General features: G+C 31.9%; 1 protein-coding gene across 3 annotated transcripts in view; it reads left to right on the forward strand.

Moving 5' to 3' along the window:
- Nucleotides 1-14,893, forward strand: part of LOC140439502 (uncharacterized) — a 171,776-nt gene that overhangs the window by 149,363 nt on the left and 7,520 nt on the right. For all 3 annotated transcript variants that reach the window (XM_072529464.1, XM_072529453.1, XM_072529473.1), the window contains exons 2-3: nucleotides 2,581-3,511; nucleotides 3,573-3,784. In XM_072529464.1, the coding sequence (XP_072385565.1) occupies nucleotides 2,681-3,511; nucleotides 3,573-3,784 (1,043 nt within the window). In that variant the 5' untranslated portion in view covers nucleotides 2,581-2,680. The remainder of the gene's footprint in view (nucleotides 1-2,580; nucleotides 3,512-3,572; nucleotides 3,785-14,893) is intronic.

Consider the following 14,893-nt stretch of genomic DNA (forward strand, 5'->3'; position numbering starts at 1 on the left):
ATGTGTAAATGAGGATGTAATGTATATGATTGAGATTCAAATATAAATTGATAGATTTAATAACCTATTGCCAATTCTATATAAGATTGACATACCTTTTGTGAATGCGTCTGCTATCTAGACTGATGGATAGCGGCGTCTGTGGCTAATGCACTGCTCGAAACCTTAGGGTAGGCTGGACGCACACTTGACGCTGGTATGAATTTTGGCTGGTTTTTGAGATGTGTGCTCGACGACGAGTTGGTTTAGAGTGCCAATAAATACGGAAGAAATACGTATGTATGAAAGTCAACTAGGGTGGTTCATTTGTTCTTAGGACCTTCGCGCATAGCAATAAATTAAGCTTAAAGTGCCATCTTTAACTTTCTACACAAAGGACTTTCCTTATGGAATCTGAAGTGTTCTGGGTTAATAAATAGTTTCCCAAAAACATGTTATTGCTAAAGCCATATTATATTAAGCTAGTATATTTTAATTAATTAAAAAGGTATAACTAAATCATCATCATCATCAGTGGCTTGACAACCCTTTCTGGGTCCTGGCTTGTTCTAGGATTTTCCGCCATTCTGTTCTGTTCCTTGCTTTGTTTTTCCAGTTGGTAATCTTAAGTGTTTTCAGATCTTGTTCCACTTGTTCCATGTATCTAAGTTTGGGTCTTCCCTTTGACCTTCTTCCTACTGGTGTTTGTCTCATAATATGTTTTGGTGTTTCAGTCTCCAACATTCGTTCAACATGGCCCATCCAGCGCAGACGTCCGATCTTTATGGATGTTATGATCTCGGGTTCGTTGTATGCTGTGTACAGTTCAAAGTTATATCTTCTGCGCCATATGCCTAAGGATTTTTCGTTCAAATGTGCCTAATAGGTTTTCATCGCTTTTCGATAGTGTCCATGTCTCTGATCCATATACAAGTACCAGTTTTATCAGGGTCTTGTATATTTTGCATTTGGTGTTTCTTGTGATGTTGTTAGATCTTAGATGTTTAATTAGTCCATTATATGTTTTATTAGCGATATGTATTCTTCTCTTAACTTCTTCACTGACATTGTTATCTGCGGTAACTAGTGAACCTAGGTATGTAAAATTTTTCACGCTTTCGATGTTATAGTCTCCTATTGTCAGATTCTGTAGGTTTCTTTGGCCTGTCGATTTACTGACCTTCATGTATTTGATTTTTATTTCATTAATGTTTAGGCCACTGTTTTGTGCCGCTCTTTCTATCGCATTAAATGCTTCTATCATCTCTCTTTCGCTTCTGGCTATGATATCAACATCATCTGCAAATGCCAATATTTGTACACTTTTTGTTATTACTGTTCCTCTGGTGTTGACTTTTGACTCCCTAATTATTTTCTCTAATGTGATGTTGAATAGAATACAGGATAGGGCATCTCCCTGTCGTAGGCCCGTTCTCACATGAATTTTATCTGTTAGTTCGTTTTTAATTCGAATTTTGCTTTGTACTTTAAGTGTTTCTTTTATGATATCAATGAGTTGAGTTGGAATATTAAACTCTTTCAGTGCATGAATCAGAAATTTTCGATGGATGCTATCATAGGCACTCTCAAAGTCAATGAAAAGATGATGTGTGTCTGTATTAAATTCACTAGTCTTTTCCAAGATTTGCCTCAAGACGAAGATCTGATCTATTGTGGACTTCTGCCTGCGGAAACCACATTGATATCCCTCAACTATTTGTTCCGCATATGGTCTCAATCGGTCATACACAATAGTTGACAGTATTTTATATGCCACAGTCAGTAGCGTTATTGCTCGGTAGTTTTTACATTGAAGCTGATCTCCCTTTTTATGTAGTGAAATAATTACTCCGGTATTCCAGTCTTGTGGCAGTTGTTTATTATTCCATATGTTCACTATTAGTTCGTGTATCGCATTCAATAGGGAGTCTCCACCTTCCTTTATTAATTAAATAACTTTAATAACTAAATAAGATCATATTTTAAATAATAAAAAAAGATATTTAAATACGGCTTGAACACTTTTCCAAACAAACACACAGCAGAGATTAGTGAACTGTGAATCTGTATAAAATACAGAAATCAAAGAAATGTCCCTCATCTTACTAAATAAAGAAACATGTGTAGCAAACTTATCAATAGAATGTAGCAGGCTCTGGATACCAATACTGAACACAGAAGTGAGCAATAAGGATATGCCAACATTAATGAACTAATAAAAGTTTTGATAAATATCATTAATATTTGACTACATAATCACAAAAAGATCAGAATTTGATATCAATCCGAGGGTATAATTTAAACTCTGAGAATTTTACTCAAAATATGACTATTTCCTGATTGAAAATCAAAACTTCGAAACATACATAAAATGTAATTCTTTAGGTAATATTTTATTGGTTAGTGGAGTTAACAATAGTAAATAAATAATTTTTTTTAAGTTTTGACTTCCAAATCATAAAATTTTTAAATCTGGAATACCATTATATCAAAGAACGAGATAATTTTACATATAAAAATTCATATGAATTTAATTTTTTAATTTTTTTTTTCTATTTTTTTCTTTAGAAATATCATTGAATCGTTGTTTATTATTTTCAGATAGAATAAAGCTCTGCCTAAAACAACAATAAATCATCAACCTCAACAATGTAATAAGAACCCGTCCATTTACTTCTTCGATTGCTCATCACTGCTCAAAATGACGCTTGAAGTGTGCAACTCTATGGAAACCATAGAACACTGTGATATCCAATTTAACTTTCAGGCTATGGAGCCCGATCATGAAACGGAAATAGCTGCAGAAAACCTACAGAATATAAATAAGGAATTAATGTACCAGACTAGCACAACTGATATAGACATGAATATGGAGTATCTACCGGCTGATATACAGAGCTGTGTGGAGATCGAGTCTAGTAATGTTATAAGTATACCAGAGAATCAAATAGTAGAAATACAATTTCAAAATGAGACTGGACTTATCAATACAGAGTATATAGTCAATAATAATATAATAGAAGCTGATAATATTATTAACCTGAAGGATGGTGTCTATGAAAAAATAATTCCTTACGAAATCTACGATTCTGTAAAGTCTAGTACTGAATCTTTTGAAGTGATTCAACAAATAGAAGAGCCTAAGTTTAAATCCACAGAAATATTAACTCAAAGCATTATAAATATTCCTTTGTTGAGTCCTCAAAGTGAAAACGACGAACAAAATGAGACAGACTTGACCAGTTTGACTTGGTTGCACAATATCACTAACATTATGTCAGTTCCTAACATTCCTACTCCTCCTGTATCTCCCACTCCCAAACCAAAAAGAAAACACACTGGAAATCAAGAAGACTTAACGATTAACATTAACTATTATAAAAAAAATGGCGATAAAAAGCCACCGTTTTCATATGCCACTTTAATATGTATGGCAATGGGGAAAAACGGCAACAAAATGACTTTATCTGCTATTTATCACTGGATTAGGGAAAACTTTTTGTACTACAGGAAAGCTCATCCTAGCTGGCAGGTAAGTAGTTATTTCTTGATGGTAATTAGCCGTGGAAACTAAAACATTGTTTTTTTTTTAGAATTCAATAAGGCACAACCTTTCCCTGAACAAATGTTTTGTCAAACATCCCCGATCAAAAGACCAGCCGGGCAAAGGAGGTTTTTGGAAACTGGATTTAGAACGACTTGAAGAATCTAGGCGGTCAAAAAGAAGATCAAGTTTGACAGTAAGGTCACCAAGGAATCGACATGCCGATCAAAAAACGCAGAAACCTTTGCGGAAACCAAAAAGGTAAGCATTTATAGAAATATTAACTTCAATTTTAAGTCTTTAAGAAGTCAGTATTTGAGAAAACTTTAAAGTGTCAAGACTACCAGGAAATCGTACCGTAGCTTAATATTCGATGAAATTAAGGTTATAATCAAATTCGCAAACAAACAAAATTATTAAGATATTAACAAATACCTTAATTGGAAACATAACAAGACCCCCTTTACAGAAGAACCGTTGAACACTATAAGGGAAAAACAATACAATATAGAACTACTCCAAGAACAATAATAAGAGAGCTATACAAACAACGTCAAGACCAAAAATTAATAGAATTCAGATACGACAACATCGAAGAAATATACGAGCATATAAAGTCGAGTGAGTATAAAACAAGCAGCATTCGAAGCCCTTGGAGAGAAAGAACATATTATCGATACATCAGTTCTAAAGTGTAATACGTCAGAAATCATTAGTTACGAGAAAACAGGGAAAATCTATTCTCCAACATGTTTGTGTCAGATAATTTTATTATTTTGTTAATATAATAACTATCGACATATTTTATTATTGTTTCAAGAGATACAAGCTAAACTATGTTATTAATATATATATATATATATATATATATATATATATATATATATATATATATATATATATATATATATATATATATATATGTATATATATAATAAGTAATTTGACGGTATTTGTTTAGTTGTTACACTTTGGACCTAAAGATTTTTCATATTTCATTGAAAGTTCAAATTAAGTATGAGGTTTGTTTGAATAAAACAAAAAAAAAACGTATAGTTCTATATTTATTAAATATACTATAAAACCTTAATTAATCTGATAATATGTTTTCTTCGTCTATCGTTGTAGAGGCTACAGGAAGGCCGTAATGAAAATCCCAATATGCTCTTGGGATCGACCCAGAATTGCACAAGGAGACATACCTGATGAATAGCTATAAGCAGGGTTTAGCTTAATGTCCTGTTGTTCTCCGATCAACATTTATACTTTTGAATTGTGTCTCAAAAAATAGTTTTTTGTATAAAATTGTGTAGAGAGCTGATTTTTCTACTAGAACAATATGCACATCACTCCATTTAATTGTTTCTCCGCGGTTATTTTTGATATAGTTATCTGTGTTTTTAACCAAAGCTTTAATATCCATAAAATCTGGAAATTCGTTAGTAATATAAGGTTTTCCATTTTTCTTTGCAAAATTTATTTTAGGTATTAGTTATGAAGGCACATACAGTGGTCCTCCTTTCAGAGCACGTTTTTTGTTCACGTTCTATAGGAGCATGCATTGCATCACCCTCGTCCTGGATAGGTCCTACCACAAAACACTTATAAGTAATGCTTTCAATAAGTGTATTTGACACAATGTAGGAGTAAAAAGCCCATAATATAAACTTATTTTTATTTTTCCCAGGGCAATTATCTGAGTAAAATAGGACATGTTGTACCGTAACATGATTTCTCAAATATTTTATCAAACAACTACCTATTTCGTTAACACCTCTACAAGCTACTCGTTCGTGCCGTAAATAGCAATATCCTTGTTTATTATTTATAATTAATTGTTAAGTTATAACAAGCAAACCTTCTTTTATAAAAAAAATTACTTCTATCTCCGTTTGGAACAACTTAAACTGCTTGCAAGTCAAAACATACTACAGTTGACGAAGAAAACATTTTTAAATCATTTTCTTCTTCTAATCGACTTAGACGATTCTTACAAGGTCTCTTAACGAGACCTATAAGTTCTTATGAACAAAATCACGTATTACAGTCAACAATAGGGATTCAATATAAACGTTAAGAACACAAAGCTTATGATAATTAGCAAGAAAAGAATAACAGGAGGTCAACTCTACGTCAACTAATCCCCTGTAGAAAGAGTAACGCATTACAACTACCTCGGCACCATAATAAATGAAGAATGGACCAACAACCAGGAGATTAGAGCACGCATCGGAAAGGCTAGATTCACCTTCAATCGGATGGGAGCCTTTTTCAAGAGTCACAACATCTCTCTTAATACAAAAGTAAGAAGGCTGCGATGATAAGTCTTCTCTGTCCTTTTTTATGGTGTTGAATCGTGGACCTTGAATGAAGATATGTGCAGAAAACTGGAAGCATTTGAGAGGTGGCTATATCAGAGAATGCTTAAGATCCCGTGGACTGACCGAGTCACAAATGAGGAGGTTCTTAGAAGAATGAATAAGAACTGAGAGGTACTGACCACCATCAAATATCGAAAGTTACAGTTCTTCGGACATCTTATACGAAATGAATCCAGATATGCTCTCCTTCAAGTCATCCTGCAGGCCTGAAATAGGCCTCGTCTGTTGATGTCTGATAAAGACCAATAACTTGTGTGAATCTGTTGCTACTCTTTGTCAGTTATTTTCGTCGGACATTTTAGTCTGCATTTCTCAGTGCAATATCCTTGCACTTTACGGGCTGGAATCTCTTTCCACGCAGAATTTGTAAAAGCTTACCCAGAATTGCGCATATATTTTTTTATATTCTTAGTCCATTTCGAAGGCTGGCAAAGTCGCTTATTAGACGTTTTTGAAGTACTGCTACTACTACTTATCAGTTGCTGGTTCATTATTTACGCCAGGAGCTGCTGCATCCCTTATACTAGCTGTAGGAACAGCTAACTTTTAGCATTTAGTAGTATCTGGTACCATGTCAGATGATGTATCAGAGGATTGTGGATTTCATCAGATCCACAAGAAAAAAATAATTCAGATTCAGACGGAAACATTCTGATTAACTGAGTGGTCGATGGTTATAAAATAGCTTTTTCTTCATTTCCAGCATTATTTTCGTGTAATACATTTTCATTCTGAAATAGAATAAATAAGTTAGGCAAAGTAGCTTTTAATATTGTACTTGCTTTTCACCTCTGTTATAAATTAGATTACCATTTGAAATATAACTATTATCTAAATCCATTACCTTCGTAACCTTGTTTAACTTGTAGAATCCTTCATTTTGGCAAGCTAACTATAAAATATGCTCAGATCTTGTTAAAAAATCACGTTTTTGATCCATTTTATTCAAAATGTTGAAAATACTTAAAATTATGCAAATAACTTTGGAAGAACTCTTTGTCAAATGTGTAAAATCATAAGCCATCTACGGAACTGTAATTGGCTCTGTCAAGCAGGTGCCAATGGTGCCAATTTTGAAGTGTAAAATTTAGAAATGTTACGGTTTGGAACTGAAAAAATATATCGCTTATGAAAAAAATCAGTTACAAAATGAAACAACTCGAATTGTTGCACTTTGGTATTAAAATAAGTATCATTTTATAACAAAAAATATGTGTGATATCTTCACAGAACGTTCTTATAGAGTTGTTAGACTTTGGAATTCGTAAATATTGGTTATTGAAGAACTTCCCAATACTTTACTCGAAATCACTAATATTCAGACTTGTTACCCTTTGGAACTTTTGTATCGATATAACAATTAAACAGCACTATTATGAAATAAATAAACCAACAAAAAGAATAATTAAAGAAAAAAAGGAACTATACAGAAAATGGCTGACTACAAACAACGATGAAGTGTATAAAGAATATAGAGAAAAAGATAGAAAAGTAAAAAAAAATAATACAACAAAAAAATGAAGAATGGGAAAGAACCTGCTTAAATATTAAAACATACATAGGAGGTACAAGAACTTCGGAGTCATGGAAAGTACTGAGAGAATTGAAACAAAACTCAAAAGAAAAAATTAAGTTGGAAAATATACAGGACAAAGAATAGAACGACTATTACAAGGAACTGTTAACAGAACAAAGACCACAATTCATTGGAAAAGAACACAGGCGAAGACAAAGCAGATCCCCACAACAAGAAATAGAAATAACAGATAGAGAAATGAGAACGTTCATAAAAGCAATAAAAAATACGAAAGCGCCGAAACCTGGAGGCATCTCACCTGAGCTTATTAAGTATGGCTCAAAAAAATTACACCGGATGGTAAAATGGATATTTCAGAAAGCCATAAACGGAGAACAACTCCCAAAGGAATGGATAGAGGCATATATGCCATCTATATTTAACAAATGAGATAGAAAACGATGCGAAAACTACAGGGTAATAAGCGAAAATATCATCAATAGGAAGATTATATGAGAAGATACTGTGAGAAAAGATAGACCAAGCGATAAAAGGCAAACTCGGAAAGGATTAGGCAGGCTTCACGGCAGGAAGATCATGCATAGACCACATATACAGGCTGGAACAACTGTTGGAAAAGAAAAAAGCAAAAAATAGATATACACATTTGGCATTTGTGGACCTGAGAAATGCATATGACTCTGTACCAAGGTCAGAACTATGGGACGCAATGTACAAATTAGAAATACAGACGGAACTCATAGAAGCTACAAAAGCTCTGTATAAAGAAAAAAAGTGTCCATTAAAATGGGAACAAGAATCATAGGAGATTTCACCACAACAAAAGGGCTCCTGCAGAGTTGTTCCATATCTAATTTAAAATATACTTAGAAAAAGCCATAACTACATAGAAAAAAATGCAAAAGCATGGGAATACCGGTACGAAACGAATACCTATATACGTTAAGCTTTGCAGACGATCAAGTAGTGATTGCACAAGACCAAGAAGACCTCAGTTACCAAGGCTGGCCTAAATATTAACCTCGCGAAAACAGAGTACCTATCTACAAGTGAAGACATAGAAGATCTACAGATCGACGACAACGTAACAATCAAAGGAAAGAATAAATTCAAATACTTGGGGTTTATAATCACGAAAAAGGCAACAACAGAGGATGAAATTAAGCAAAGATTAGGACAATTAAGAATATAAATCTAACAACTTAACTCAGTATGGTGTATAGACACCTAAATATGAAGAAAACAACACAGATTTATAAAACATTAGTGCGAAGTATTATGACATATGGGGCTGAAAATTGGATTATAAACAAGAAAAACAGCATTAAGATAGTAGCAACAGAGATGAAATGAACAACCGAATGGAGCCCCATAGGAAGTAGGAAAAGAGGACGACCCCGAAGATCCTGGAGGAACGAAGTAGACGACGCCATGAGTAAAGAGAGGCCTAAACGATGGAGAATGGGACAGCAGAGAGTGAGAGAGAGAGAGAGAGACAGAGAGAGAGAGAGAGAGAGAGAGATAGAGAGAGAGAGAGAGAGAGAGAGAGAGAGAGAGAGAGAGAGAGAGAGAGAGAGAGAGAGAGAGAGAGAGAGAGAGAGAGATGGAAACGGTTAAGCGAGGGAAGGCAGTGACTACTGTAGAATCCCTGAGTATATATATACTCTAAATACAATAAAAATAGTACAAAAAATCTGCTCTTTTTTGCATTTAGAATTTTATGGTTCTAGTAATCTAAGCTTATATTATCTTTCTTTAACCTGATGAGTTTAACATGGGAAAACCTTAAAATCTTTAAACTTTTTCAATTAGACTTTGGGAGATGTCTTCAAGAAAGTATAGTGGGAGGTTTAAAATAAATAGATAATACTTAAATCTAATATAATGGATAGCGATATGAATATCCATTATACTCGTAACAACTAGGAAATGGGATAAATTGAATAAAATATGTTAAAGTTAAAGTGATTATTGTCGACTTTAATTCCAAGGTAGAGAAGTTAGCGGCTAAAAAAAAAAGTGGGAACTTTTGTCTTATGGAAAAACAAATGAATGAGAGATATGTAGGTACAATTTCATCTATAAGGTTATATGCATTGACATCTTTACAAAACATTGAATAAAATATAAATAAAAATCAAGTGTATTATGTCGTAAACAGTATTCAGAAAATTTACTCTAAGGCTACGCTTAGACTGTGGCAGATATTGACTTTAATCATAATTCATTAGTTAGTAACTTTAGATTCAAAGGTGCAATGGCCTTTAGGCTGCCTAGATATCTTCTATATAATATTATGCTTTATAACATAATGAAACTAGAGAAAAGTTTCGAACGAAACTAGAACATTGGGTTACTGAAATTCTAGATATAATGAAAGAAAAAAGAGATTTACAAAATCATGAATAAGGAGAAAAGTAAATAAATTGATAAATTAACCCTTATTCGAGCAAGGTGGGTCCAACGGGCCCGAGACCCCTTTTCTTTTATCATAAACTGCTAAAAAAAATTTAATGAATTTTATGCATCACAGAATTTGTTTCAGTAGTTGAAGTATGTTTCCTTCAACATAGTCATGAGCTATTCAAAATATTTATTATCATTTTTGAAATTATTGCGTCGAAAAAATTTTGTCACGTAAAGGGACAACAGGGGCCAGTGGAACCCTATTTGTATTTATACCTAAAGTCTAAATCTTTATTTCAGAAATTTATCTTGCAGTCCGGAAATCCAATAATAAAGTCTAAACGTGTAACAAACAATGTAAACATCTCTTTGATGTGAACATCAAAGAGATGCTTACAATAGGTGTTATATCTATTCTAAATTAATTTTAAATACTGATAATCATTTTTGGAATGCAATTATATCGTTAAGTAGCTACAGCTCGTCAAGAATACCAATGTCTCTGAGTTTTGTTAAGAATATAGATTTGGAGGTGAGGATTTGTCACAATAATTTAAGTTGGAAATAAAATTTATTTAACGTTTCGACTTTCACTTCGGAAATCGTTACCAAATTATAATTTTTGTTAACGATTTGCAATGATTTCCCATGTAAATAGTAAGAGATATTCAATATTTCTGTATTTTACAGAAAGAATTATCTGTATTATTTTGTTTGCTTAGCAGCAAAATTTAAATTGTACTTTAGCTATCGTTATTCTTTTCTTTGCCCTTTTTCGATTTGTTATACAACTGGTAGTTTCAAAATTAATCACTAGACCTCGGTTTTTTCAGCACGTTTATTCTAAAATATACCTGTTTTCTTTATATTATACTGAAAAAGTAATTAATATATTTATTAATAAAGCATAACGTAAACAACATTACGGCTGTTTGCCATTTTTCGAGTGACACATGTGCAGGGTTAATCCAACGTCTTAAAAAAGTGTCTCATTGAGAAACGGATGTAAATCAAAATTTCATGTTAAATACCTACCAATTTTGACATTTTCTTATCTACAGCTAATTATAAAATCTCATCTATACATCTCATCTATACTCGTCAAAAAATAATTTTTTGTGTATTGGAAGCTAAACTGGTTTTTTAATTCAAAAATGAACTAGTTATGTTATTAATAAAATTCTGGTTTTGGAAGATTACCTTGATTATGAAGATTAACTAACAGCCACTTTACTACTTTTCAAACTTGGAAGTTCCTGGAACTTCCAAATTTTTATGTTACCTAACTACTTTTTCATGTTTAGTTAAGGCCATACCTGGAATTTCCAAATTGCCTATTATATTTCTATTTATTTCTTGTTCACTTCAAAACTATTTTTTATACGATTGTACGAATTATCCATATTTTTAACGACTGTAACTTTTCTAATAGCCAGTTTACTTTTTCTTGTTTTGTTAAGGACGTACCTAGAATTCCCTGGAATTCCCAAATTACCTGTTATATTTATTTCTTGTTCACTTCAAAGCTACTTTGTCAATTTATTACATGACAGAAATTTATTAAATGACTATTTATATATAAATAGGTAAAAGAAATAAATTAGACTTACTAACAATCAATTTTATTTTACTACCAAAACGACCGGTTTCGCTTTATAAAATTTGCAAAGCATCTTCAGGTAAAACAGTACAAAGTAAATTAAATGCTGAAATTATAAAACGCCCATATTAGGGTGCTCTCATATAAAGATATAGATCAAAAAAGTTATAGTAATTATGCCAATATTACATGTCTGTGTTTATTAATATGCATAAAATTGATTTAGGAGACAAAGTGAAAACCCACAAATTGGTAAGAGATAATCTATTGAATTGTAATAAATTAGAAATAAACAAAATACTACTTACATGCCGGTACAAGAATTTTTAGATAATGATTCGTGATACATAGTTCAAACTATCCTGTATTGCTGATAATGGGTGATCTTCGGTTAATGTAACTGTCTGACAATTAACGAGGAAGTTTCTTGAGGGAAGAGATGTTAACAAATGAAATAGGAGTAAGGTATATGTGATTGTTTGTTAAATGAAAGTGATGTTTTATATTATTTAAATTATTAAACTTATTTATATTTATTGAAGAGATATATTTTAGAAATGAGTGTCAATTTATTGAAATTTCTTACAGTAAGAGGACAGTTATATGACGATGAATGAAATTAGTTATACTATTTCGTTAGTGTGCAATTTCTTTGACCTGCAATTATCAAATTTTTGATAAAAAGCATTTAACTTGTTTTGGCAGAAAATTGTGATATCAAATGTTAAAATTATAAAACTAAAAGACAATTAGAGACAAACAGAATACAATTAAAAGGACAAAACAGACATAAAACTTTTAAAAAGTGGGCTTATTGGCACTACATCACTTGGTAGGAGAAGAACTGGTAAAATTGAGTTTTTTTGTTGTCTACTAGTATTTAAAGAGGTAAATTTGACAAGCTAATGTAGGTTAAAGTGTGACAGTTCTTCTTCTATTTCTTAGCGTTGTAACTTAAGTTAACTAGTTTTTGAAGCAAACAGCCCTTAGTAGTTAAACGATTAAATGAAAATGAAATTGTAGGCTAATATGTATAATATTGGCATACTTTTAACAATCACTAGATGAATTAAATTTAACTTTAAAATTTAAATGTGTCAATCGAAATAATTTAAATAATTTTTATATAACAAATTTTGAATTTTTTTTTTTAAAAAGTCAGAATGACAAAACAAACTTTAGCTGAGTATTTGGTAACAAAATATAAATCATAAACCAAAATGTAAATTTTATAGGAAGTGAAAAAAACAGTTTTCATCTTAGAGTAATTATATTACTTGTAGTTTTTTTTTGGAATCATGTTAGTTTTGAAAAATAATTTCAGGAATGTTAAAAGAAACCTCGTTTACTTTTAATTTGAATAATTTAATGGACTTAGGCAAAAATCACACAAAAATTCGTTACATATTTGGACTTACGCAAATTTCATTTAAAAAGAAAACTATTATTTTATTAAAAAAATTTTATTAGTCGCTAAAAAAAGAACAAAACGCTAGACATTATAAATCTTTATTAACTAAAAATAAAAATTACGCACAAAAATTAAGCTTAATTATGTTCAAGACTATCATAGAAAGGTTGGTAATCTGGTTCCATGGTACTTTTTAGGGATTGAAGATGTTCAAATTTCTCCCGTTTAATTTTTAATTTACCTTGGTAAAGTTTTGGCAGTTTTTCCATGGAAACAATTGAGCATTTCGTATTGAATCTGACGGGAAGGATCTGAAACTCATCAGAATGCTTAATCTTATATTCTATGGATCCGTCTGAATTGTATTTTAATGCTCTAATATTTTGCACGGTAGAGTCACCAGTTTTACGTCCAGGACGAATTGACTTGACCAAGTTGATTTTAGAAAAATTTTTAAAATAAGCATTGTTTAAATATTGTACATCATAAGGTCGTGGGTTTTTTCTCGCATTTTTTATCAAATTAACATAGTCGGCTGGTACATTTATTACCCTTCCTGAAATCTTCCTTTCAATTGTCGAATGCATAGAATCGCATTTCATTTGTGTATGCCCTTTCTCTAAGTATTTTTGAATAATACAAACATTATTTTCCATTGAACAATTTAAAAGGGCATTCGATAAAGTAAAATTGCGATTCTGCACCACAACCGTCATTGTAAAGGATAATAAATTTGTTGTTTGGATCCATGTTTGGTAAGACTTTGGTACATAAAAAAGTGCAAATAATCGAGGCAAAACAGTTCGCCTTTAATTCTCCTTCTCCTTCGTGCCATAAAAAACAGTAACCATCCTTTGTATGAAGATCAAAAATAGTAAAATTGTGAAGAATCAATTTAGTTTTATAATAGAGCGCAGACACGTTTGACTGTGGGCACAATAGAACAGATTGAAGATCCATAGTAAAAACTTGATTTAGTGACTCCTTGTCTTTTTCTTTTTCATTACGCGCCTCATCTTTTTTAATTCTGTGTTCTTGATAAACTTACTCTGAAACGTTTTGTGTTCGATATCCTACACAGATATCACATTCATCTTTTTTGGGACTGAATAAAGACAAATTTGACTCCTCAAAAATATATTTAAATAGGGTCAATCAAGCCGGTTCTGTTTTTCTATCTGTTAACCAGATATTTTTGTAATAGTCATACAATTCAGCTTTGGTTTTCCAGCGTGGCTCTAGATATAGTTTAGTAGAAGATTTTCGACAATAATGAGACTCTAGCTTTGACAAGCTGTTAAAAAAATCTCTTACTGATTCTTTTTTCTCATCATTTTTTAACTGCTTCTTATTGTCGAAATCATTACTTTTTGTAGTTTCAACTCGATCACCTTTTTTTGGGTTCTGGTGAATTGAGGCTTCCACTTAACCAATGAGTAATAATTCTCATAGACACACCAAGCGTGTTGCAAAATATGGTTTTGCACACCCTTACTCTTTCCTTTTTCTTGTCTAGAAAGAAAGAAAAAGAACATTTTCTTCGACTTTCCCCTTCAGATTTTCGGTTTCTGGTTCTTTTGATACTTGAGCCAATCGCTCTTCCACTGACAAATTCTTTTTTTTTCCCATGTAAAGCTCCAGAATTTTTGAAATATCTGCTGTCTTTCTTCTTCGCTTAAAATATAACATTTGAAAGCGATTTTTTTCGACGTTCTTTCTTCACACGAACACCTAATTTTTAATTTCCTTTCAAATTTCTGCACCACAAATTTATTATCCTTTCTTCCCTTATATGATGCCCCTTCTTGTCTCTTCTTCTTGTTGGTATTGTACTCCCAGTCTTGACTGTCGCTTAATCTGTTTTTCTTCCTTTTGCGCTTTTTAATATCATTATCTGCAGCAACATTTTTTTCTGCTTGAGCTACTCTCTTTTTTTAATGAGTCATCATTTAACCCAGAATTTTCCTTTTTCGTGGCATGTATATCGATATTGTTTTCAAAACCAGTTGAGTTTCTTATTTCATTTGCATTGTTG

The sequence above is a fragment of the Diabrotica undecimpunctata genome, chromosome 1 (genome assembly GCF_040954645.1).
Source record: "Diabrotica undecimpunctata isolate CICGRU chromosome 1, icDiaUnde3, whole genome shotgun sequence".
In the NCBI taxonomy this organism is placed as follows: Eukaryota; Metazoa; Arthropoda; class Insecta; order Coleoptera; family Chrysomelidae; genus Diabrotica; species Diabrotica undecimpunctata.